This window comes from Danio rerio, chromosome 6 (assembly GCF_052040795.2).
Source record: "Danio rerio strain M-AB ecotype USA chromosome 6, GRCz13ab, whole genome shotgun sequence".
NCBI lineage: Eukaryota > Metazoa > Chordata > Actinopteri > Cypriniformes > Danionidae > Danio > Danio rerio.
The window spans coordinates 35,021,981-35,046,271 of record NC_141026.1 but is presented as its reverse complement, the minus strand read 5'-3'; the positions used below and the strand labels follow the sequence as shown (position 1 = coordinate 35,046,271).

Genomic DNA, 24,291 nt, shown 5'->3' with positions numbered 1-24,291 from the left:
TTTTAGCTCTGGTTTACAGCAGCAACGAGCGAAAGCCACCATGCCGAGTCCATCTTTTACTCAGCTCGCATGCATGCATGTCACTTCAGCCCAGCCACTCATAAAGCAACATGATGGATAAATGAATACAGAAAGAAATAAATAAAAGCCACACTTATTCTCTCCTGCACATCCCTTCCTCCGCCTCTCTGATGGATCTGTGAAATGATATAAGGAATAAGACTTGGAGAGAGAGAGAGAAAGAAAGGGTTGGGGTGGAGAGACGGAAATGATTTATTAGGCTGATAAAAATTCAGCCTTTGTTATTCAGTCATTTTTTTCATGTGCAGCTTATTAAGGAGCACACCTGCCAGAGGAAGAGTTTGTGTGTGCCAGTGGGTGTATGTCTAAATGTGTGTGTCCTGTGGAGTAGGAAGACTCAGACCTCACAGAGCCAGTTTAGATGACACCCTCTGTGCCTCTGTCTGTGTTCAGTGCCATGTTTTTATGTCTAGCAATGTCCACCTTTATACCTGGGATTATTATGTGTTTTCAGTGATCAAATCACAGTGGATATCAATATACTAGTTAAATTCTATGTGAAATCAAAATTTGCAATGTTTATTCTGCTGCCACACACTGTAATTCTTTAGGTCAGTGGTCACCAAACTTGTTCCTGGAGGGCCGGTGTCCTGGAGATTTTAGCTCCAACCCTAATCAAACACACCTGAACAAGCTAATCAAGGTCTTACTGGGTAAACTTGAAACATCCAGGCAGGTGTGTTGAGGCAAGATTGAACTAAACCCTGCAGGGACACCGGCCCTCCAGGACCAGGATTGGTGACCCCTGCTTTAGGTAAACAATTAATTTGCCTCCAAGTTAGGAGTGGCAGTCCTTCTCCTTTGACGTCAGCTTGAAGGTTTTTAACCATACCACTCTTATTGTTAGCTTGCTACAAGCGAATGATTCACAAAATGGCCACAGCTATATCACCCTGCAGCCCAAGAGCGGTTACTCACTGAAGCTAAGCAGGGGTGAGCCTGGTCAGTAGGGATGCAACATTTCACTATTAACCATGCTTTAATTTACGGTTAATTAATTGTGAAGGCTTCTCAACACCGTGTTTCTGCATTGAACAAAACTACTGTAACTAAACGATTACCCACGCACATTGGATTAACTATGAATGAGGCTATTAACTAGGGGCCATTATATATTACGTCTTTTACACACGCAAGTTTGTTATTTTTCAGTGGAGGAGCTCAACTTGTGTGCACATATTGGGAGAAGTGCACGAGGTGCGTGACGCACTTGCAATTTCCAGGCACACCTAGTTGAAAAAGAATGGTTGCGAGCACACCGCGATTCATGTGACAAGAACTTGATCGATCAGCTTCATCTTTTATGTGGAGTATACTACGGTTGCCGTGATACCATTAACAAGTCTTTAATCTTATTAACAAGAAGTATTACGGTATTATAATTCATCACCCAAATTATAAGGAAAATTTCAGAAATACTATAAATTCTATATTTTTTCTATAATTATTCTATAATTCTATATTTTTTGCTATAATAAGCCTACTTAAATTTTATTTATAATTCCCTTAAGGCCAAAAAGTTATTATTTACACCTCACTTTACCTAAAATGTATTCATTCTTTTTCTTTATTCTGTAGATAACTGACCAACTAAAAATGCATTCAAATAAAGGTACAATTTGTTGAAGTTAGTTACAAAAGAGCTTATTTTCCTACAAAATTGGGCTATATGAAGTCGTTTTAATATTTCCTGTTGCTATTTTGGGTTTTTCAGTCTTATCAGGTAACAATCCAAGTAATTTAAAATTTATTTTGAGTCGTACTTTTAAAGAGATTGTCTCGGTTGTTGAAGCTACTAAATCGTATTAACAGGAACAGAAATGAAACAATTCAGATCTGCGTTCGAACTAAAGCATTAGAAAACGTGCAATAGGCTACCATAAAAGGCACGAATTCTACATATTATTTAACCTTAAAGGGCTTCACAGACTATTAAAATAAAAATGGTCTATTGTTGCACAAGCGTGTGAGCATTTTAGTGACTTTTCCACATGCATCATTATCTATTGTAAATAGATTGTTAATGACGATACTACCGTTTACAAAAAAACGCAACACCGCCAGTATTTTGGAGCTGTAGTATCATGATACTACCGTGCAACCCTAGAATGTACATGTTTCTACTATGATCTAAAAATGAAAATACCAAACATTTTTGTAATATAGTTGATCAAAAGTGCCTTTCAGACAAAGGTTCAGCAGCCTTTGACTAAATTTGTTCTCTTTAAAAGGGAAATACGTACATTTACATGATTAAATACTTGCAATAGATTTATAATAGACAAATACTATTTTTTTATTTATTCTTATATTTATTTATGTACTTGTTGTTCTGTCGTTTATTTTCAGTGTAAAATTAAATGTTTAAATGTCGAAAACCTTTTTACACTTATTTTTAAGTTCAAAGAGAAATAGGATATTGTTTTATTATTATTATTAATATTATTATTATTATTATTATTATTATTATTATTATTATTTGGAGCTGTATTTATTAACACTGAGCAGCAATAAGTAACACTTTAAAATACAAGTAGTTTTTATGTGATTTTTCTATATATATAAATGAATGCATAATAATTGTGATAACCATGATTATTCCTCAGACTCTATTTGTGCAACCAAAATTTTTAATCGCTGGTCAGTACCTTGATAAGTGACTACATGAGAAAACTAGGTTGCTGTTGGAGGTGGTGTTAGTGAGTCCTAATGCCCCAGTAAAGTGAAAGGAACACTATACTGTCAGTGAGGGCTTCCTTTTGGGTAAGACTTTAAACCGAGGTCCTTATTTTCTGTTATCATTAAAAATACTATGACACTCCTCGTAAAGAGTAGGGGTGTAAGGTGTCCCTTACCCATCATGGCCTCTCAATCATCTTCATCCACCAAACTGGCTCCATCACTCCATCACTGGGTGTATGGCCATACACAATGAATGGGCTATATAAATACAAATTACATTACACTACAAAAGAAAGCCACGCTCCAAACTCAATATTTCGTGTCAGTTATAAGTACAACATATTGAAATAAAAGTCTCAACAACTAATGGTTCAATCAGACTTTAATGATAAATGTAAAAAAAAACACATTGTGATTGAATCCCTGAAACCAAAAGATTGTTGTTGTTGTTGTTGTTATTATTAATATCATTATCATTCATTCATTTTTTTGGTATAGTTCCTTTATTAATCTGTAGTCACCCCAGCGGAATGAACCTCACGTTTTATGCAGCAAATGCCCTTCTAGCTTCAACCCATCACTGGAAAACACCCATACACTCTCATTCACACACATACACTACGGACAATTTAGCTTACCTAATTCACCTATAGCACATGTCTTTGGACTTGTGGGGGAAAACGGAGCACCAGGAGGAAACCTATGCGAAGACAGGGAGAACATGCTAACTCCACACTGACAGCCTAAGCTTGAACCAGCGACCTTCTTGCTTTGAGGCAATCTTGCTACCCACTGCGCCACTGCGTAACTTCTGTAAATGTAATTGTCCTTTTTTCACGTGTATTCCTAATACCAATCACATTTATACTGGGTGTAAATATGTCCAGTAAGTAAGTTTTTGTAAGTGTGTTTGTGCATACTTGGGTCTAATAAGTGTGTGTAACTGGAGTTTATGCAAACCACAGGCTGACTAACTAATGACTCGGTTATAGCTCATGCGGGCATCATTAGGTGATTAAGCATTATCGATCGCAAGTGACATGTCAACCATTAATTCCTTTCCGTGATTTGTCTGTTCCTTTGCAGGCCCATCTTCGTCTTCAGTGCGAAGCCCAGCATCACACAGGGTCATCAAAACACGCTACAAGATCGACACACGCAGAGCACATGCAATCCATCACAACCCTGCTCTTTCCTACAGGGTCAAAAGAGTACATTCTGCCAGGTAAGTGATTGGGTGCTTTTTCTGGAGGAGCTGGAAATGACCAGCACTTAATCCACTTCCTGTTTGTCTCCTTTTCAACAAGGCTCATTTCAGTGGCTTTATTCTATCATAAATTGTGCATGTGTGCATACGTCCCACTCACAATCTCAGTCCGGCACAACCAATTACCAGACTGATTAAAACCTCTCTGTTGACATTCAATGTTTTTATCAGTGTCTCAGTGCCTAATAAAACATTAAATAACCGCCTAGCCCTTAATAATGCCACGCAGAACCATAACTAACTGCCTCATCACCGCTGATAATGACAGAGAGAAGGTGCCGCTCTTCATGGTAATCTATTACTGGAACCATAATATTACACCATAAAGATGTTCTGTGGGATGATCCACATGCTCATGTGAACATAAGGGTAGCCACAGAGAGAGAAGCTTTTAATGGTCAATGGTGCCTTGGAAAAAAAAAAGAAATATATATATTTAATATATATATAATATATTTATAATAAATATATAAGATTATAAGATCTATATATATATATATATATATATATATATATATATATATATATATATATAAAAAAATATATAAGATTAAGTGTTTTGAAAGTGTTTTACAAAAACATACAAAAACTGACATGAACAGCACTAGACGGTGAAAAGGAAAATATTTATTATAACTTAAAGTCTCATGAAATTGTTTTTTTTTTTAGATGTTAGTTTCAATCTGTTTTAAGGGTATCTATTAGCTACTGTGCTTCAGGACAGAGACAAAATTAGCATTTTTTTTACATTTTATATTTTTATAATTATAAAATAAATATAATATGTAATAAAAATTTGCAGTTTGTCTTTTCTGCCTATAGATCCACTATGTTTTTGTCACATCGCCTCATACTACATTTTTTTTTATCAAACTGTGACCAATCGAATAGTTTCCAGCATCTGACATGTCCCGCCTCTTTGAAAATGCTTTTCATTTAATGCACTTGAGCTCAACTGCTCTCACTGGCAGAGCTGTGTTGAAATGCTATTGGCTACTCCATGGCCCACCCTCTCTACATTTTCAGTGGAGATTAAGTCAAACTTTGAATTAAAAATGCACATTTCAAAGTTCATGCACATTTTAAGGACCTTTGAGCACTGTGTTCCAATTACACCGAATGTGCTTTTCTGTTTTTCTGTGGTGAGGTGCACTGCATTGCCTTTTTGTTGACATAAAGAAAAAAATAATTGCTGTGCACTTTGTCGCTAGGCAATGACTGAATCAGCGGCGTGTTGTACGAGATTGTTGCTGTTGATATTGCTATAATTTTAATATTTAATAATATTGTGAAATTCAAGATTTGTGAGTTATACCGCACCACATAACTCAAAACAGTGACCCCAAGTCTTTCCTCCATCCTCAAAAGTCTCCATAGTTGTCTTGACAACACAAACCCTGCAGTCAACAGGCAGTTAAAACTCGAGGTGCGCAGGGTACATAAGCAGTGCACAAAACATTCTCCGCCGTTAGTAAATCATTCAAAATGCCTCGTAACGCGAAAAGCTCATTCAGTGTGATCGGCCTTTTAGTGTATTTTTTATAGAAAAAACAAAACAATGAAAAAACGCTCAATTGTATGTATTTTGTGTGAAAGGTCTCTACGTGAAATGGAAAAACACACCAAGCGTTGTTTGTTTCATGCCCCTTTTCCAATAGCATGATATTCCCATAACATTCTAGTTCTGAGTCAGTGCTATTGCTGGTTCAGAGCTGGTTAGTCTGGTGAGCCTTCCAAGAACTGCTTTGGTTTTCCAAGGGCTAAAGAGGTACATGAACGTCAGGTCTGACATTACTGGATATGTCTCATCTTTCCCAGCAAAGCAAACATGAAAGCTTCAAATACAAAGAACCATCAATCAAAAACAGACATTACGTTGCTATTAATGTAAGTGATTTTGCAAACCAGGATTGGCATCCAAACACAGTAAACCTAACTAGGGATGTTCCGATACCCTTTTTTCCTTCCCTTCCCTTCCCTGATTCCAATACCTAAGCTCAGGGTATCAACGATGTAGAGTACTGAACCAATACCTAAGTGTGTATCTGTAGCAAATTGTACACTATAAAAAATGTAAGATATATATATATATAAAAATGATCATGAATAATATAGAAAAATAACCTCTGAACCTTAAAATTCTGAACTGCTTTTTTTAATTACACAGTATGTTACCCTTTTTTTCTTTGCTGCTCTAATAGTGGTTGTTGTGGCAACAAAGCACAACTTCTTGAACAGTGAAGAAAAAATGACTCTGAGTTTGCATTGTTAAGCAAAGCTTGTGGGCTTATGTCTCATTTAAAAAGATGGAATCAGATCGGTTTATGGTTTCAGATAATTGCCATTACCGATGCCAGAATTTTTTGCGGTATCGGCGAGTATTTCTGATACTATAGTATCGGTATCAGAAGTACCTTAAATCCAACAAGATTTTGCAGCATGCCACAGTTTTCTATACTGTATACTGATATTTAAAGTGTTAATTTGCAGTCCATTCTGTTTGTCTTGTTGGTCACTGAAACCCTGCCCTCCATACCTGCCAACACTTGTTTTTCTCGGAAGTCTCCTGTATTTCAGACCCATCTCCCGCCACCCTCCCGTTTTATTATTTCTCCCGGAAAACTCCCGTAAACCTAACAATGGTATAGGATCTGATCGCAGTGGCCGCCCAAAACCCTCTCCATAGTACAGTTACTAACACCACAGTATCCGGTTCTCAACAGTGTTATTTAAACACCTCACCCTTAAACCTAAACCCCCCCAGACTCGACTCGCAGATTTTCAGGGACAAATGTTGACAGGTATGCTGACCTCAGTTTCCTACACAAGTGCTTCTCCAGATTTGGAACAATATGCTCTGGCTCTGAACCAGCACAAACTTTCTTGGTGGAAAAGGGCTATAAGTTTCATTTTTGTTGTCAGAGCCGTGCTCCAAGACATGTTGATACAGTGATGCTCATGCTGAGCCACAGTTTACATTATACAGTTTAGAAAATCACAAATGTAAAAAAGAGAATTGCTATATTAAATGATTATTTCTTCAGTGTGTATTAACAAGCATTCAGATGCATGTCATGTGACCATTTTCCTTTTTAGTCAAACTTTAAATTACTTTTTCTGATCCACTTTTAATTTTTTTGTTTTTTTATGTGCACACGTAGTTGAATTTAAAGGCTTTCTGCATATGCTGGCCTACAAAATTTTGTGTGTTCCAAAAGCTATAACCCACAGACATTTGTGTATCCTTACATGATAGATTAATATACATATGTGAGTGCTCTTTCCACAATCTGTCATCAACCTTATAATCCACCATCACTGTAGAACAGACAATCTGTTCCATCAGTTTTTCTTAAAAACTGGTGAATTAGTAAGGTTGCCACCTTGTGGATAAACGTTTTACTGTAAAACAAAATGACATGATATAAACAAACTATTCTGATTATGAAGTTTATATCTCACACACACCATACAAACACTTTTGTACACATACAAATTAAGTATACTAATGGATTCAGTGCGATACTCAAAAATATTATTAAATATACCATGTTACATAGCTTCCAAGGGAGGAGGACAGCAAAAAATGTAAGAAATAAACATTGTATAGATATATTTTTGGAATGCTTCCAGTAATAATCACACATTCAGTCAGTAGGTGGAGGGTAGGTGCCTTTTTTGTTTCTGTTCAAACATACTCGACAACATGCAAATTTAAAAGATCAAAACTTTTTAGTCTTTCTTTCCAAAAATAGCTTCATTCACCTGTGATTGGTTTGAAGAAAATGCATCTTACTATCAGCCAATCATAGAAAGTATTCAGTTTAATTTACTATTGTGAAAATGGCTGATATACTGTGGGGGAAAAATATATTTTTATACTTTTTTTTTTATTCTTATTTTTTCTGGGAAAAAATATTCTAAAAGGGCTGTAAGCTGTTGACATGGAGTTAAATCAGATTTTGGTAAAAACCCAAACAATACAAACATAAAAATATAACAAAACAATGAAATGACACAAGGATGTACTTAACTGCAAAAATGTATTTAGTACTTTATATAAAAAGCTTTTTTGGTGATCGCAGTTTAAAGATGCCTCTCGTATGGAGAATGAAGTCATGTATTGCTCAGGACTGGAGGTTTTTTTTTTTTCACTTTTTTCAGGGTTGCTGAAGATCTACTGACAGATTTCAGCTGCTGTCTGGGCTTTCGCTGCCTTTCTACAGCTCCCTTTCTTCATGCGTTCAATACTTAATACCTTTTTCATCTGTCATTTTATTTATTATGCATAGCTTAATATTGTTTTCTTCACATATATGGATTTCTTTGGTTGTTACATACATCTGGTGAAAATTTCTAGTCAACAGCACCTTTAGTAATAGGTTTTCTGAAAAAAAATTGTGACCTGTTTGTTACTTATTTCTCCCACTATATGTAAAGAAACTAAGTGTGTGTGTTTAAAGCAAAATTAAAACACTGTGCTTGGAAAGCGTAGTTAAGCAGTTTGTTAATGCTTTATAGAAAGACAGAGAAGAGGAAGAAGGGTCACAGCTGTGTCTGTATGGCATTAGCTAGTCTGATAGCAGGCCACTGAGAAATCCTATTCACTTAAGGGTGTAAATGAAGCACTCATGCGTGCGGGTGTAAATTTTTTATTCCCCCTCTTATCTACAGAGTTAAAATGATCTTCATAAATCCCCCCGCTGTGTGGCCCTGGCTTAGCCATGTATAAAAAAAAAGAGACTGTGGATTATAGGTGTTATATGTTAAGAAGGGTGCCATATTAAACAAAATAACCTTCTCTTTTATCTCTCCTGCTCTCTTTTACTGTCTTTCCAGTCTTTTCTGCCTTTGCGAGGATTGCCTTACACTGCCTTGAGTGGATAGTGCTTACTAAAATCACTCTTTCTGGTCTTTTCAAGCAGAATCGGTTCTTTATAGCACTCTTGAGTATCTGATTGGCTGCTTAAGATTGTAACTTTGCGTTAATGGAGAGAGGGGAAACAGGGAACTGCTCTGTCTATGTCTATGGGTTTAAGATCTAGTTATGCAGTGGTCTCTGCTCATATTGCATAATCTTGTAGCAGTTTCTTAAGAATAAGTGCCTTCTATGTTTATCTTAGCTTGGGTTTACTAATTCTGTTTATTGCTCTCTTTTAGGTTTACTTGCTTGTATAGATAATTTTTCCCCCTTTTTTCTCCTAAAACTACACCGTAAAAATTAAGTAGTTCCACACAATTGATTTGTTTTTGGACAATATGAAGGAATTAAGTTATTGGTTTCTGCAAACTGAAGTGGATTTAACATCAAACAAATAAGTTTTCCCTCCAATAATCTCGACAATTGTGTTGTTTCAGCTCATTTTATGGAAGTATTTGAACAGACAGCAAATGAGGGAAATGTAATGCTATGTATGAATAAGTAAAACTACATCATATGGCAGTGGAGAAGTTTTTTGGTGACAGACATGTAACAGCTGCTCTTGGAACAAATGATTAGCAGGTCTGGAGGTCAGACTCTCATCTGAGCTCATTATTGAAGAGATGCTGACATTTTGACATCAGCGCCTGTTGTTTGGATTTACAGATATTCTTTGTTGTAGTTTGTTACAGAAATGGATTTTTTTTCTGAATGGAAATGTTTCACGTAACAAAAATGATTGATATAGAGATTAATATATAATTTTCATTATAAATAAAAAAATTAAAAATAAACCAAAAAAATGCCGCCATGGTGTCAAATAAAAGTTAAATATAAATTTAAATACTATGGGTACCTAAAGTACTCTAAAATCAAACTGTTTTCGTCATGTAGGACTTTTCGCCATATTTTTCAACAAGATCCACACATGCAGCTGTCAGTAAAGGACCACACACACACACACACGCACACACATATCGCGAAATGCGGAAGTTTTTTCTTTCCATTTGGTTTGCATCATTAAATTCCATAACACTCTCACCAGTCCTTACTTCTTATTTGTGTCTAATACCCCAGTTTGTCACTGGGGCATGAATGAAATGTTCATGAGTGAATCTGAAACTGCCGAACTGCAGTTAAAGTTGCCCGAAATTACAGGAAACTCTTACAAGAAGTAAGTGAAATATCCAGAAGGGCATCCTGCTGATTTGATTCAGAGGGGCACTTTTTTGTCAGACGCTCATCGGTTTGACTTTTATTCAACGTAATCCACAGCACCCAGTCTATTTTATTTGCATGTTTTACTCGTTTGTTTTAACTTAATCTTCTATGTGAACCAGTCATTGAACCAGTTCATTTAATTAAACTGAATTGTTGTAAACCCGTTTGCGTCTTCAGTAAGAACTTACTTAATTACTTTTTGACTTAACAGATACCCCTTTGACCAATATCCTCAGTTATTCAGTTACTAGAACAGTACACAGACTCATCTGCTGTGAAAAAATAGACCTGATGATAATGATTCAAGTCAACTGTCTGTTTCCTCACAGCACGCTCTCTGACTGAGTGTGTGATTCAACCCGACTAAAGTAATTCTTTTCCGCAATACGTTTTTTTAAAGCCAATAAAGCAAGGTAAAACGTAACATGCGTTACTCAAATATGATATATCTTATAACACATTGACCCAATTTCTGTTTAACTGAATGTTTCAAAACATTTCTCAAAAAATTGTTTTAATAATTGATTTCTTTTATCTTTGCCATAATGACAGTACATAATATTGTACTGGTTGTTTTACAAGTAGCCAGCTTAAAGTGCAATTTAAAGGCTTAACTCGGTTAATTGGGTTAATTAGGCAAGTTAAGGTAATTAGGCTACTCGTATTATAACGGTTTGTTTTGTAGACAATTGAAAAAAATATATCACTTAAGGGGGGCTTATAGTATTAGTATCTAGTATCTAGCCAAACTAAAACGAATAGGACTTTTTCCAGAAGAAAAAATAAAGGAAATACTGTGAAAATGATCTGTTAAACATAATTTGGAAAATATTCGAAGAATAAAATAATAAAAATTCACAGGAGGATACTTCAACTGTATGCTCTATATGTATATGTGATTTTCTACTTAAAGCACCAAGTTTTGGTTTTAACAGGTTGTCTCTGATGAAGTATAATTGCAAGTCAGTAAATGTTTTTCTCTGAAACTGGAAGCCTTAATGTATGCTTTCAAATCAGCTTGGATTATCAGTTGGGGCCTCTAAAACAGTGATTGTGCCTTAACAGCTGTCAACTATGCAAATGAGTGGTCTGAATATATTTATCTTGACCATTTCTTATTTTTATCATGCATAGGCACTGCCACACCTTAAACCGTACAACTCATTAAAGACCTGGGGTCTCATGTATCAACGCTGCGAACACACAAAAACATTGCGTACGCCAGATTTCACCCTCACGTTTGGGTTAACTAACGATGAAATGAACATGAGAATGTGCGTTGGTCCACGCCAACTTCATGTCTGGCGTATGTGCATTTCTTGTGTGTGTCTGTTTTATTTCCATTGGCGACTCCTAGAGGCAATTATGTTAAGTTGCACACTACAAAATATCTTTGAGCCGTGCATTGGCAGCTGTATGAGACGGGATCATCTGCATGTCTAGCAGGTATATAAGGTTTCCATACCATAAATTCCATTCCATACATTAAAGCACAACTTGCAGCGATCGCCGGTTTTCCCAATCTAATCGGAGCGATTACTGCACGCACATTGCTATAAAGGCGCCATCTGAAGATGAATCTGCATAGGCTACATTTCCATTCAATACCTGTGCAAATAATATGTGATGCTCAAATGCGCTTAACATATTACACACACATACATTAATTATTCCTACTTGTCTTCCTCGTGATGAAGAGTAGGCAAAATATGATATGTTATGGGGAAAAAAGAAAAACAAGTTCATCAGACGCTGGATTCGAACCGGGTTCATGAATGATAGCGTCAAAACATGTTGCCATGTGTTTTAAGAGCTACACCATTCATGCTGCCAATATCCGCTCGACTATCACTTAATTACCTCATTCCAACGAGGTGTCCAACGAGACCCCACAACCAGCGTCAGCTCTCTTGTTATTAATTCCGGAGGACAAACTTGCAAATAACACAGTTTTTCTCCGGTCTACCTCCGATAGGCGCACCTCCAATTCGCATTCTGTTCGAAGTTTCTCTTTTTGCTTGCTTTTGCCATTGCTTCTACGTTTGGTTTTGCCAAAGTAGAGTCATTAGTATTTTCATACGGGGGAGGAGGCAGGGAGGATTTTTGCGCTCATTCATGTGCGCTCAGTTTCACGTTAATTCGGATGTACAAAGAGAATATGCGTGGGATTCGGCGTACGCATGGTTTTATTGCACATTTGCAGCTTTGTGCATACACAATGTTTTAGTATGATTTTAATGCAAGTCTTTGTACATGAGGCCCCTGATGTAATTTGTATAATTGCAATATAAATGCATATAGTTATACAGTACTTTAAAGTACAAATGTTAATGAATTTTTAATCAAATTTATATTATACATGTATTTATATTACAGCTCACCATTAAAGGTAAGACTACAATTTAACATTTAGTAATACATTTTAACTTTGCAAGTTTTGTCTATATGCAGTTTATCTAAGTAGTTATGTACTTTAGAGTGAAAAAACATATTACTGGCATTTTATTTATATGGAAATGTGAGTTATGTAGAGTGAAATATGAATTCTGGAAGTACAAATGTAGGTAGGTTATTTAGCTACTGTATACTTTTATTTTATTATTATATTTTAATTTTACAATAAAATCTAAGAAATAATGTATTCAACTTTTTATGCAAGTTTGTGCAGGTCAGTGATGCTTCATGTAATTCAGGTTTGCCGGGGCAGTGCTGTCTGGTGTTTAATGGGTAAGGGAGTGTGTGATCGCAGGGCTTCATTTGTGTAATGCAGATTTTGTGAGACGCGTGCTTGGCTTCAGACTGCCTTTGAGCTGTGGTGACTTACCGCCATTCATTTAGCTGCCTGCAATAAATATTGATTCATCAAGGGATTTTCAATTTGAACCTCTGTGACGCATTGTGAAATATTACAAGAGAGAGGGAAATGAGAAGGAGAGAGAGATAGCGTGGGGGGAAGAGAAGATAAGGGACCATTTTTAACGATCCATCTCTCTTTTCATTCATTCGTTCTTCTGTTGGTGGTGCTTATTTTAGAGTATCTTAGAGTATGGCCATCTGCCACATTCTTATTACATTTACACATTTGGCAGACATTACAGTTAAGCTTATATATTCAAAGTGACAAATGATGCATTTAAAATATCTGCATGTTTAACTATATATGTAGTGCCATGGAACATTCCCCATTTTCTATAAGTTTAATCAGGGTTTCCGCAGGGTTGTTAGAGGTAAAATCCTAAAATGTTTCTTATTTCAAATCAGAATTGTAGGTTCAGTTCTTTGATGTATTGTGTTCTATGTCTTACTTTATAAAAAACAAAAAATTATGTTCACATAACACTACCTCTAATGTACATAGAATGCATCCACAGTTTGTTCGTTTTTTCTTTTGCTTCTTTATATTTTATTTTATTTTATTTTATACTCTGTGGTGTGCAGTCCTTTCTTTCACCAGCTCTGATATAATTTGTATTACAACTACAAGCTGATAAAAGGGTCTTAAATTTAATTCCTAAATACCTTTAAAAGGTGTGAAAATCATTAAATTTGAATTGGCGTACCCTCTCACATATCAAAATTATTATTTACATTTAATTTATTTTATTTTATTTTTTTGTAGTCCCTTTATTAATTTAGGGGCACCACAGCGGAATGAATCGCCAACTTATTCAGCATATGTTTTACACAGCGGATGCCCTTCCAGCTGCAACCCATCACTGGGAAACATCCATACACACTCATTCACACGCATACACATATGGACAATTTAACCTACCCAAATCACTTAATGCGCATATCTTTGGACTGTGGGGGAAACCGGAGCAAACACGGGGAGAACAAGCAAACTCCACACAGAAACACCAACTGACTCAGTTGGGGCTCGAACCAGCCACCTTGTTGTTTTGAGGCGATTGTGCTACCCACTGCACCACCGTGCTGCCTTATTTTATTTTATTTTATATATTGAAATCAGAAATATTAGCCCCCCTTTGAATTTTTCTTTTATTTTTTTAATATTTCCCAAAATTATGTTTAACAGAGCAAGGAAATTTTCACAGTATGTCTGATAATATTTTTTCTTCTGGAGAAAGTCTTATTTGTTTTATTTCGGCTTGAATAAAAGCAGTTTTTATTTATTTAAGCAACATTTTAAGGACAAAATTATTAGCCCCTTTAAGCTATATTTGTTTCCGATAGTCTACAAAAATAACCATCGTTATACAATAACTTGCCTAATTACCCTAACCTGCCTAGTTAACCTAATTAACCTAGTCAGACTTATTAGCCCCCCTTTGAATTTTATTTTATTTTTTAAATATTTCCCAAATGATGTGTAACAGAGCAAAGAAATTTTCACAGTATGTCTGATAATATTTTTCTTCTGAAGAAAGTCTTTTTTGTTTTATTTCCGCTAGAATAAAAGCAGTTTTAAATTTTTTTAAAAATCCATTTTAAAAACAAAATTATTAGCCTCTTCAAGCTATATATTTTTTCGACAGTCTACAGAACAAACCATCATTATACAATAACTTGCCTAATTACCCTAACCTGCCTAGTTAACCTAATTAACCTAGTTAAGCCTTTAAATGTCATTTTACGCTGTATTGAAGTGTCTGGAAAAATATCTAGTATAGATATCTAATATCACCATTCTATTAAAAAGTCAGGGCATACATTTAAAAACAATTATTTTCTATTTCCAAATAAAAATCCACACTAATCCTTAAATTTTATTTTCCTTGATTTTTTTTTTCACTCAAAAAATTGTGTTTGCTCCTTGTTCAAACTACTTATTTAAAATGAGCTTTTCCTTGCGGTGAACTTAATTGTTTTGTGTTTAATTCACTTCAGTTTGTAAACCTAATTCCTTAATGTTGTCCCAACACAAATCGATTGTATGAAACACAGCATTTTTAGGTGCAGTGTAGTGAAGATACATGCTTGGCATCAGGCAGCATTTAAATCTTTGTACCACTACATGTGCTGACACTGAATCAAACCTGTGATGTTAAATATGACCGCACAACATGCTTTCAAAACAAAACTCTGTGTACTAGCTGGCTAACAAACACACACAGATGGCCGAACGCAGTCCAGCACGAGCAGGAGCCCCTCTCTGTCTCACACATGAGCAGACAGACGCGGGTCTCTTCAGCCCCTCACCCTTCAGCACAGTGACCCAGCGTCCGGCGGAGGGAGTGTATAGTCAGCAGTGCGGCTCTGTGTGTCTGGTGATTGAGTGTTTCAGGGGACCGGGTGGGGGAGGAAAGGCCCTCGTAAATCCCCGGCAGCCACCAGAAAATAGATATAATCTCAACATTAACTACATTAATAGTAGCAGGAGTTGAATTAAGAAAGCCGTAAAGCATGGACGCCTGGGCATAAATTACACTAGTCCGTGCGTATGCGTACACGCGCGCGTGCACACACATGCATACAAACTGCCCTCCTCCCCTTACACACTTTTCGTTTTGTTCTTTCGATTTCTGATTTATTTATTCATTTTGAATTTAGATTTTTTTTTTTCACCACTCCTAAAGATAAATAATGTACTAAGGATGAACTATTATGATGAAAATCTAAAATTTTGATCTATTCAATTTAAATCATTAATAATATTTAGATTTATAATAATTTATATATTATCTGCTTGTATATTTATATTAGTAAATGTATTTAGATATTGGTATAATTTGATATTATAATTACAAACATTAATGTATTACTTATTTATTTTTTAATGTCAATGCTGTTGCTATTATTAATGTATCATATTTTAGTATTTATATGACATCATTAATCATATTTTCTCATTGCAAGTGAATATCAAAATGCAAAAAAGGTAATAATTAAGTCATAATTAATTAGATAAATAAATAAAATAAATAATTCAAACTCAACTGCAATAAAAGTCTTTTAATATGCCATTAGTTTGTGCCAAGTTTGCATTAATTTGATGAAAACAATCAGTAAAAATGATTATATATTATATTATGAAATATTATTACACTCCATTTTCGCCTTTACTCTGGTTTTTAATGTTTAATATTTTAATTTTATAAATTCAAATTGTAGTATATAATATTATTTCAGTTCATTAAATGATAGGCATTAAAGTAAAATGCTTGTAATACTATTTTTTGAAATTGTAATGCCAAAAAAAATCTTGTTTAATTATTGTCAGTGTTTTTTAAAATATCCATGTTATTAATTCTAGCTGATAAGTATATTAAAATATTTATCAAATATTTTATTAATTGCGCTGAATTCAGTTATTGCTACTTTATACAGCAGTTTAACATTTATAAAAAATTTTAAATAAATAATACGTAAACATTTACTCAAAGAAACCATCACTTTAATCTTGATTGTTTCTCCAAGTAACTGTCCGACTCATCACTATAATATTATATTTTTTACTTTTTAAGCCAAATTTTAGAACACACATGGATATATTTAGTGTTATAGACCATTTTGAGGGATGTAAACAAAAAGTATGGTCCCAACGTATTTCTTGTTTTACATTTTTAATTTCTATAGCATCTGAGAATCCAAAAAGAGCCACGTATTGATAAATAAGGTTATGATAGCTGTTTTAACATTAAGATACGATTGAATTGCCTCTTATTACTGTTATGAAATAGTTTGATAACAAGCAGAAAATGTTCATGGGCCAATGACATGACCACATTGAAATGGTGCTAATTGTTCTTGGTGTATTCTTTAAACACTGTTCATATTCACGAAACAACAACAAAAAACACTTTACTTTTATTTTCTCTGGTCTACCACTCTCACACGTGCGGTCATGCTCTCTGTGGGTGTGGTTGTATAGTGGCCGCGTGGCCCTCATCAGGTTTAGTGCTCCGGTATTGATCAGTACAGGATGTGCTGCAGCGCTGCTCCCCTCTCCTCTTCTTCATCACCTCTCCATTCATCTCATCCACCCTTCCTGAGAGAGAAAGGGAGGTAAGCACGAGGGAGAACCATGCAGAGGGAACGAGAGAGGGGAATTAAGAGTACTGAAGGGCAAGGTAGAGCAATACACTGTTAGGAGGACAAGTGTTAACAAACAGTGTGGTTTATGTAAATTTTTGAGACAGATTCATGGTAAATAATAATATAGGTTAAGAAGGGAAATACTTTTTGTTTTTATTTTTTAAATAATAGACATTCACAAGTCACTGTAAATGTATTATTTATTTGTTTTTACATTTGTTTTTTATTTTATAAAAATACAGGATATATGATTTATTGGATTTACAATTTTTTAAGGTAAGTGGTTGCAAATAGGTTTATATAGACTAAATTTAAACAAACAAATTAAGTTGAACATTACAAAATTTAATTAGTTTGTTTCAATCCAGCCCATATAAATTAAACTTACCTTAATTTCTTTTTATTAAAAAAAGTTTAATAGTATGTGTTAGTAAAGAATTAGTAAATCCGATGAATCATTTTTCAGAAAGTATTATGTGATATGTTGATTTAGTGCTTAAGAATTATTTCTTAGTATTAATAATGAAATTGAAAAAAGAAAACAAGACGTTTTAATTTTGCTAATGCTGTGGTCACACTAAAGTTTGTGCATGTGAAATTCTGTTGTATAGTGCTGTAAAAAGGGGTAAGATGTAACAAGATGGTTAGACATTAAAAAAAGCGAGCGATTGGTCCATATTTTAAATTTCTGTCCTAAGAGGTCATGTTTTGATCGTTGATTGGTCTCAGGCAATCACATGATGAGATTTCACAGGTCAGAGTTCACTAAGCTTGAACGTTCTATTGTGAACTGCGAAACTTGTCACACGAGCTTGCGTTTCTGGTCTGCTGCAGTCACGTGCGTACAGTGTTATAAAGTAAGAAATTACAAAAAAACACTTTTCTCAGTAATTGTACTTTACGAAGTAGTTTTTTTTTTTTTAAGTGTACTTTTACCTTCCCTTGAGAACATTTTTAGTGCTGTAGTGATACTTTTACTCCATTACTTTCCTTCCACCTGCAGTCACTACTTTATTTTTGAGTCCTGTGATCCCTGTCCAATCAAATCGCACATAGAAGGTAAATCGCATCATAATGAACTACCTCAAGACATGGACCATTTTTAGAGAGACTGTTTAGATGCTCGTCACTGATGAGACGATGGCGGACATTTACTGTATGTTGACTAAAATGGCCTTAAACACCCAGCAGGCACAAGACGTCATCATGTAGTCAAATTGATGTTTTACCCCAACGTTATGGGACGTTGCATTTTATTTGGAAATAAAAATCTGGCTGACGTCAGAATCCAACGTCAGTGTCCAACGTTCAGTCTAAAACCAAGCAAATATTAACGTCTAATGAGCTTGACATTGTGTGGATGTTATCGCTATGACGTCTCTCAGATGTTGAATTTTAGTTGCCATTCCTGATGAATAAATGTCAGTATTTGACGTCAATATGACGTTGGTTTAAGATGTTGGCTCTGTTGGATTTTGGTCACTTTCTAACAATCCACTCAAAATACACTCATTTGACGTTGTTATTGAACATCAAAATAACATTGTCCTTAGACGCTGGCTAGACATTGAATTTTAGTCACCTGATATACAACCTAAATCTAACCTTATGTTAACAACTTATGACGTGTGCTGGGCAATAACTAAACGCGTTACAGAATGTTAGGTTTAGACCCATGCACAAAATACATATAAATGCTTTTTACAGCATAATATTCCTTACTCACTACTTTTGAGTACTTTTGAAATGTCTAGTTTTTACTCATAATTTGAGAAATATTTACAGCCTGTACTTTTACTCGCAATACATTTTTAGGCAAGTAATCGTACTTTTTCCTGAGTGATTTTTCAGTACTCTTTCCACCACTGCGTGTCTATGAACAGAAGTCTATGGGGCGAAAAGTGCAGAACACGGAATTAGTTTTAAATCTAGATTTGAATAATGTTGAACTCAAATGTAAAGTGTGAAAATGTACATTTAGTCCTATAAGTAGATTAGGCAGGATGCCAGCATTTAGGCATAAAAAATTAACTATCACTGTTGTAAAGCCATGCTAAGTGTAAGCTCAAATACTATTCTTGTAATAAGCAATATCAGAAGGTGCTTTTTTGTTGTTGTTGTGCTATAACATACTATATCATTGTCAGACATGGAGAGTAATTTAATTAAGATTGACTTCCTTTTTGATCAATAATCCACTTATTTGTGTATTATTTCATGTTTCTGTTTTTAATGACCACTTTTATCAGTTGATCACTTTTTTTTTTCCTTTTCTTTTTTTTGTCTTTTTCTTTTAGTCTTTAGTTTTTACCCCCACCCCATGCCCTTTGAGCTGCTGGTTAGGTCATTTTAGGATTTTCTTCAGTAACAGTCTTTAATATTGTTATCACTTTAATTCCCTCTCATTATCTACTTTGCTGTGAACAAAAACTCATTTACAGAAGGAAAATTGGTTAAGTGAAAGCAGCTAGCTCATTTCAAGGGTAACTCTTTTTGTCTATTCTTCAGGATGAGCTTACTAATGCTTTCTCTGCAGCCAAATAGACAAGACAAGCATTATTGTGAATGCCCGTGCGGCCTGTGAATTCTTCCCCGTCACCAAAACAAAAGTCACATCGTTAATCACCCTGCCGGAGTGCTGATTCGCCCTCTCCTTCAACTGCGCTCGTCCTGCGGTCGAAACACAAGACACACATACATGCATGCTCTCATGTGAGATCTCCCAATGATCCATATAAAGTGACTGTGATAGGCTCCCAAGTTTTGAAAATGGAACTTCTCTTACAGTTATCTAAACTGACAGGCATGCATGCCTATTTCTGCAACATGCATTCTTCAACAGATCATCACATGCACCAGAACTGATGTGTTTTAGTTTTGACACAGGTGTAAGTCCCCTGCGCTCATCCTTGCTGATGGTTGCTTACCATGCCCCCTAAATATGCCACATACTAGCAAAAAAGAGATTTGTGTCTAGTGGGAGTGATAAAAATCATGATGCCTCAAATGTGTTTGCTGTAAAAGCGTTTATTTTGACAGAATGAATTAAAGGGACAAAAACAGATTCGCTTTAGCCCCTTGAGGGATGGGTCATCATCAGCATATATCTGATATATCTTTGCATTTCATTCCTCCTTAATGTGAGCACACTGTTAAAAAAAGTCTTTGTTAATAAAATTTGGAAACTCATTACAACCTTTAAAAGTCAACTAATCTTTTTAACTTTTTTTTTTTTTTTTTCAGCAAATTGGTGCATTTAGGCATGTAGATTTGGTCAAGATTATCTGCTTAAATTCAAACAAACCTTCAGAATAAAAAAAAGAAAAGGGATTTACACTATATTTTAAGGTGATCTCACAGTGTAACTATTCATTTAATTGCACAGTGGTATTAATTAAAGGATTAATTCACTCAAACATGAAAATGTTATTAATTACTCACTCTCGTGTTGTCCTCTGAGATCTTTGTTCATTTTTGGAACACAAATGAGCAATATCACATAAGTAGCAGTGTGATGTGGCTGTATATCAGCACTGGTGAGAGGTGTGCACAGGCCCAGTGCCATATCGCACTGCTACAAGTTTAATATTGCGATTATACAACAGTTTGACAGCATTATCATGTGTATAAAAATGAAAATTAAACCCGGAGAGTCTAAAAACCCTTTTTTATAAAGAAACTATTTTCTTCCACCACTCATTCACATCTGTAGCTGACCGTTGCCAGTTTACAAACGTCACTTTAAAGCTAGTATTTGAATGATTCTCTAGCGTAATGCCTAAAGTCATGTCAAAACAGGTATTTTTTGCTCACGTTTTAAGGTTATAAGGCTGAACGACATGAAATTTTATCAATCTACAGAGATTTCCCAGTATTTCTCTGTTGCAATCGGGATTTCACAATAATTAACCCCAAAAAAGCCAGAGCAAAGCAAACACTACCAGTTTCTGAGGTATAATTGTAGCAATACAAAATACAAAAGAGAGAGATAGCTTACCTTATTTATAATGATTTGTTCTGCTGTAGTTTGAAACTTAAGCTGAGAAAATGTTGTTTTTCTCTCCTAAGGACTTGTAATGCAGTCTCTGTTGCCTTCTTGTGGCGGAACGCCAACCGTCACTTTCTTGCTGCTCAGACAGGCTGATGGCAGCTGATGCACTGAATATTGCATGGCTATTAGCCAATCAGGTTCAAGAACCAAAGAGAACTGTTGTATAAATTAAGATATTTTAGATGAAATACTGGAGCTCTCTCATCCTGTATAGACAGCAAAGGTAACAAGGCATTCAAAGTCCATAAACTGAATCAAAAAACTTTGTCAACATTCCTTATGGTTCAATGTAATCATATAAAACTTTGCTTACCTTTTGTCTTTTTTCAGACATCAGGTCAGGATATTCATTTTGATTTCAAGCAGTACAATGTATGTATTGCCATAATAAAGAGCTCATGGATTTCATCTGGAGGTCCCACTTCATATTAAATTGCCTTAACTACTTTGTACTTGCATCAAAAACTAACTACAATGTACTTACTGTGTTTATTATGTATTGCAGAACACTTCTGGTGCAATTTTGGATCAGTTAGGCACAGGTTTGGTGGTATGGGTAGGTTTAAGGGCGAGTTGATGTGTAAGGGATGGACAACAGTATAATTACAGAAATTAATTACTGATGTCATTACATACAGGTATTTAATCAATCATAAGTACATTGTAAAAACGTGTATTCACACAAAAAGTACATTTTAACAAATGATTAATTTCAGTGTAAGTACATCCTAGTTAAGGCCACTTAATATAAAGTGATCTGGAATATCTTAATTTGTGTTCCACCGATGAACACAAGTTTCAGGTGATGGGAATGACATGTTTACCATACTTGAGTTTGGGGTTAGTATTCATGCCTAATTAATTATAATAACTGTAGTAAGAACATGGAACGTGTATATCAAGGACACCCTAAAATAAAGTGTTACTGGGGGTTTAAATAACTTTGAATGTGACTTAGTGGTTGAAGGTGCTAGGCAGACACGTCAAGGTGATTCAGAAGTTTACTTTGATTTTCATGATTTTCATCTTAAGGGTTTACAAAAGATTGTCTGAAAAAGAGAAAAGGCAATCTGAGGTATGCTGAAAAGCAGCTCTGAATTTGTAGTTTGACAAACTGTGAAAAAGATATGCCACAGATGCAGAAGACCACACCAACTCGCATTGCTGTCAGGTAAAACAGAAAACTGAGGCTACATTTTGGACTAATCAAGTTTTAGCAATAGAAGATGGGAGGAAGGCTGCTTGGTAGTGGCAAAATTTGACATAAACAACATGAAAGCATGGATCCATGTCTTGTGTCAATGGTTGTAATAGCATTGGAATGTTTTATTGGCACACTTTGGTCCCCTTAGTACAAACTGAGCAGCACATAAACACTCCAGCCTTTCTATTGTTGCTGACCGTATTCATCTTTTAGTTACCACCCGTGTTCCCATTTTGGGATGTTCCATGTCACAAAGCTCAAATCATCTTAGACTGGTTGCTTGAATGTGACAATACGTTTTCTACAATCAAATGGCCCTCTCAATTCAATAGCTCACGTTTAGGATGTTGGAAAATGGGAGATCCTCTTGGGTGTACAGCTGACAGACTGACGCTTTTTTAGTTAATATGGACCAACATCTCAACTGGATATTTCCAGTTTTAATACAGTCCTCCTGTCTTCATGCAAATGATTTCAGTAACAACTTCTCCTCACTTCTATCCCCCAGCAGACCCTCAAGAAGAGCACAAAGACCTTTTTATATCATAGCCTCAGGGTCAGAGCCCCCAAATGCTAAATCACGTCCCACTCTAACAGTGCAATTACAACCCATCGTGTGTCCCATAAAAATAATTCCCTACTGCCATTCAAGTGATACATGGGACGATGTGATATGTCCCCCCAGACCTCATGTATTAGCACGGCTGGTTCACTCTGCCTCTGATATCGGATAAGCTCTTACACCGTCCAGTCTGAGTTACTGCAGTAACAGGAAGCACAAACATAACTGATACCAGAACAGCAACTAAAGGTACGCATATTGTGGCGACCTGTGATTTAAAGAGTGCCGGTTGGCTGAAGATAAGGTATCAGCGCTTAAGGGTCAAGGACGACTGGCTGGGAGCTCAAAGGATGATGGAGCTCCCCTCTTTGCTTCCTGTCTTACTTTTATTTCCTTCTTTTCCAGAGTTAAACCGAGAGACCTAAGAGGTCACAAGAAACCTTGTGTTTACAGCCACAAGCCTCCATTTTAAAACAAAGCCCTATGGAAGAGCATTTGCATGCTATTACATGTACTCTGCTTCCAAGTTTTGGCCTCATTTATTTTGCCCATTTGTCACACTGACTCACTATGACTGAGGTTAACTGCTTTTCATGTTCCATGTCCATGTCATGGCTACATTAGGCTCCATTATGGCTCTTGGGTGCCCTGTCTGAGCCCCAGTAAGGGCAGCAACTGTTCTCCCATTACGCCTCATTATTGCTCCCATGGCTGCCGTCACTGAGCAGTTCTAGACCTCTGTGGGTTATGATGTATGTTTGACATATGCTCTTACAGATTAAAGGACATGGAGATACTACAGGTTGTTCTGCACTTTGGGTCTGTGGATGTGTTAAATACATGTCAAAAGTGTATATATAGTTATCATTTTCTCACCGTTATCTCATTCCAAAGCTCGGTGGTTTTATTTCTTCAGTGAACCACAAATAACGTATTTTTGAAGACTATATACCAACCTTTTTAGTTTGTGTTGACCCATTGTATTTTGTAATTGTCAGCTAATAGGAGCTGATTGAGGGTGTACTCGCACTAGGCACGGTTGTCTTGAACCATGCCCAGATGTGATTGCAGATGAGACATGCTCAGGCGTGCGTTGCATTCACACTACAAGCGTACTGCACCAAAGCCCAACCAAGCTGGCAGGTAGCTCTCTGCAACTCACTGGTTCACCCACTGAAGCCAAGCAGGGCTGTGCCCGGTCAGTACCTGGATGGGAAACCACATGGGAAAGATAGGTTTCTGCTGGAAGTGGTGTTAGTGAGACCAGCAGGGGGGGCGCTTAACCTGCAGTCTGTGTGGGTCC

The 24,291-nt window shown here is 35.8% G+C and overlaps 1 protein-coding gene across 1 annotated transcript in view; it reads left to right on the top strand.

Moving 5' to 3' along the window:
* Positions 1–24,291, top strand: part of zc3h3 (zinc finger CCCH-type containing 3) — a 114,503-nt gene that overhangs the window by 54,390 nt on the left and 35,822 nt on the right. The window contains exon 4 of the mRNA XM_087257556.1: positions 3,850–3,988. Within this exon, the coding sequence (XP_087113682.1) occupies positions 3,850–3,988 (139 nt within the window). The remainder of the gene's footprint in view (positions 1–3,849; positions 3,989–24,291) is intronic.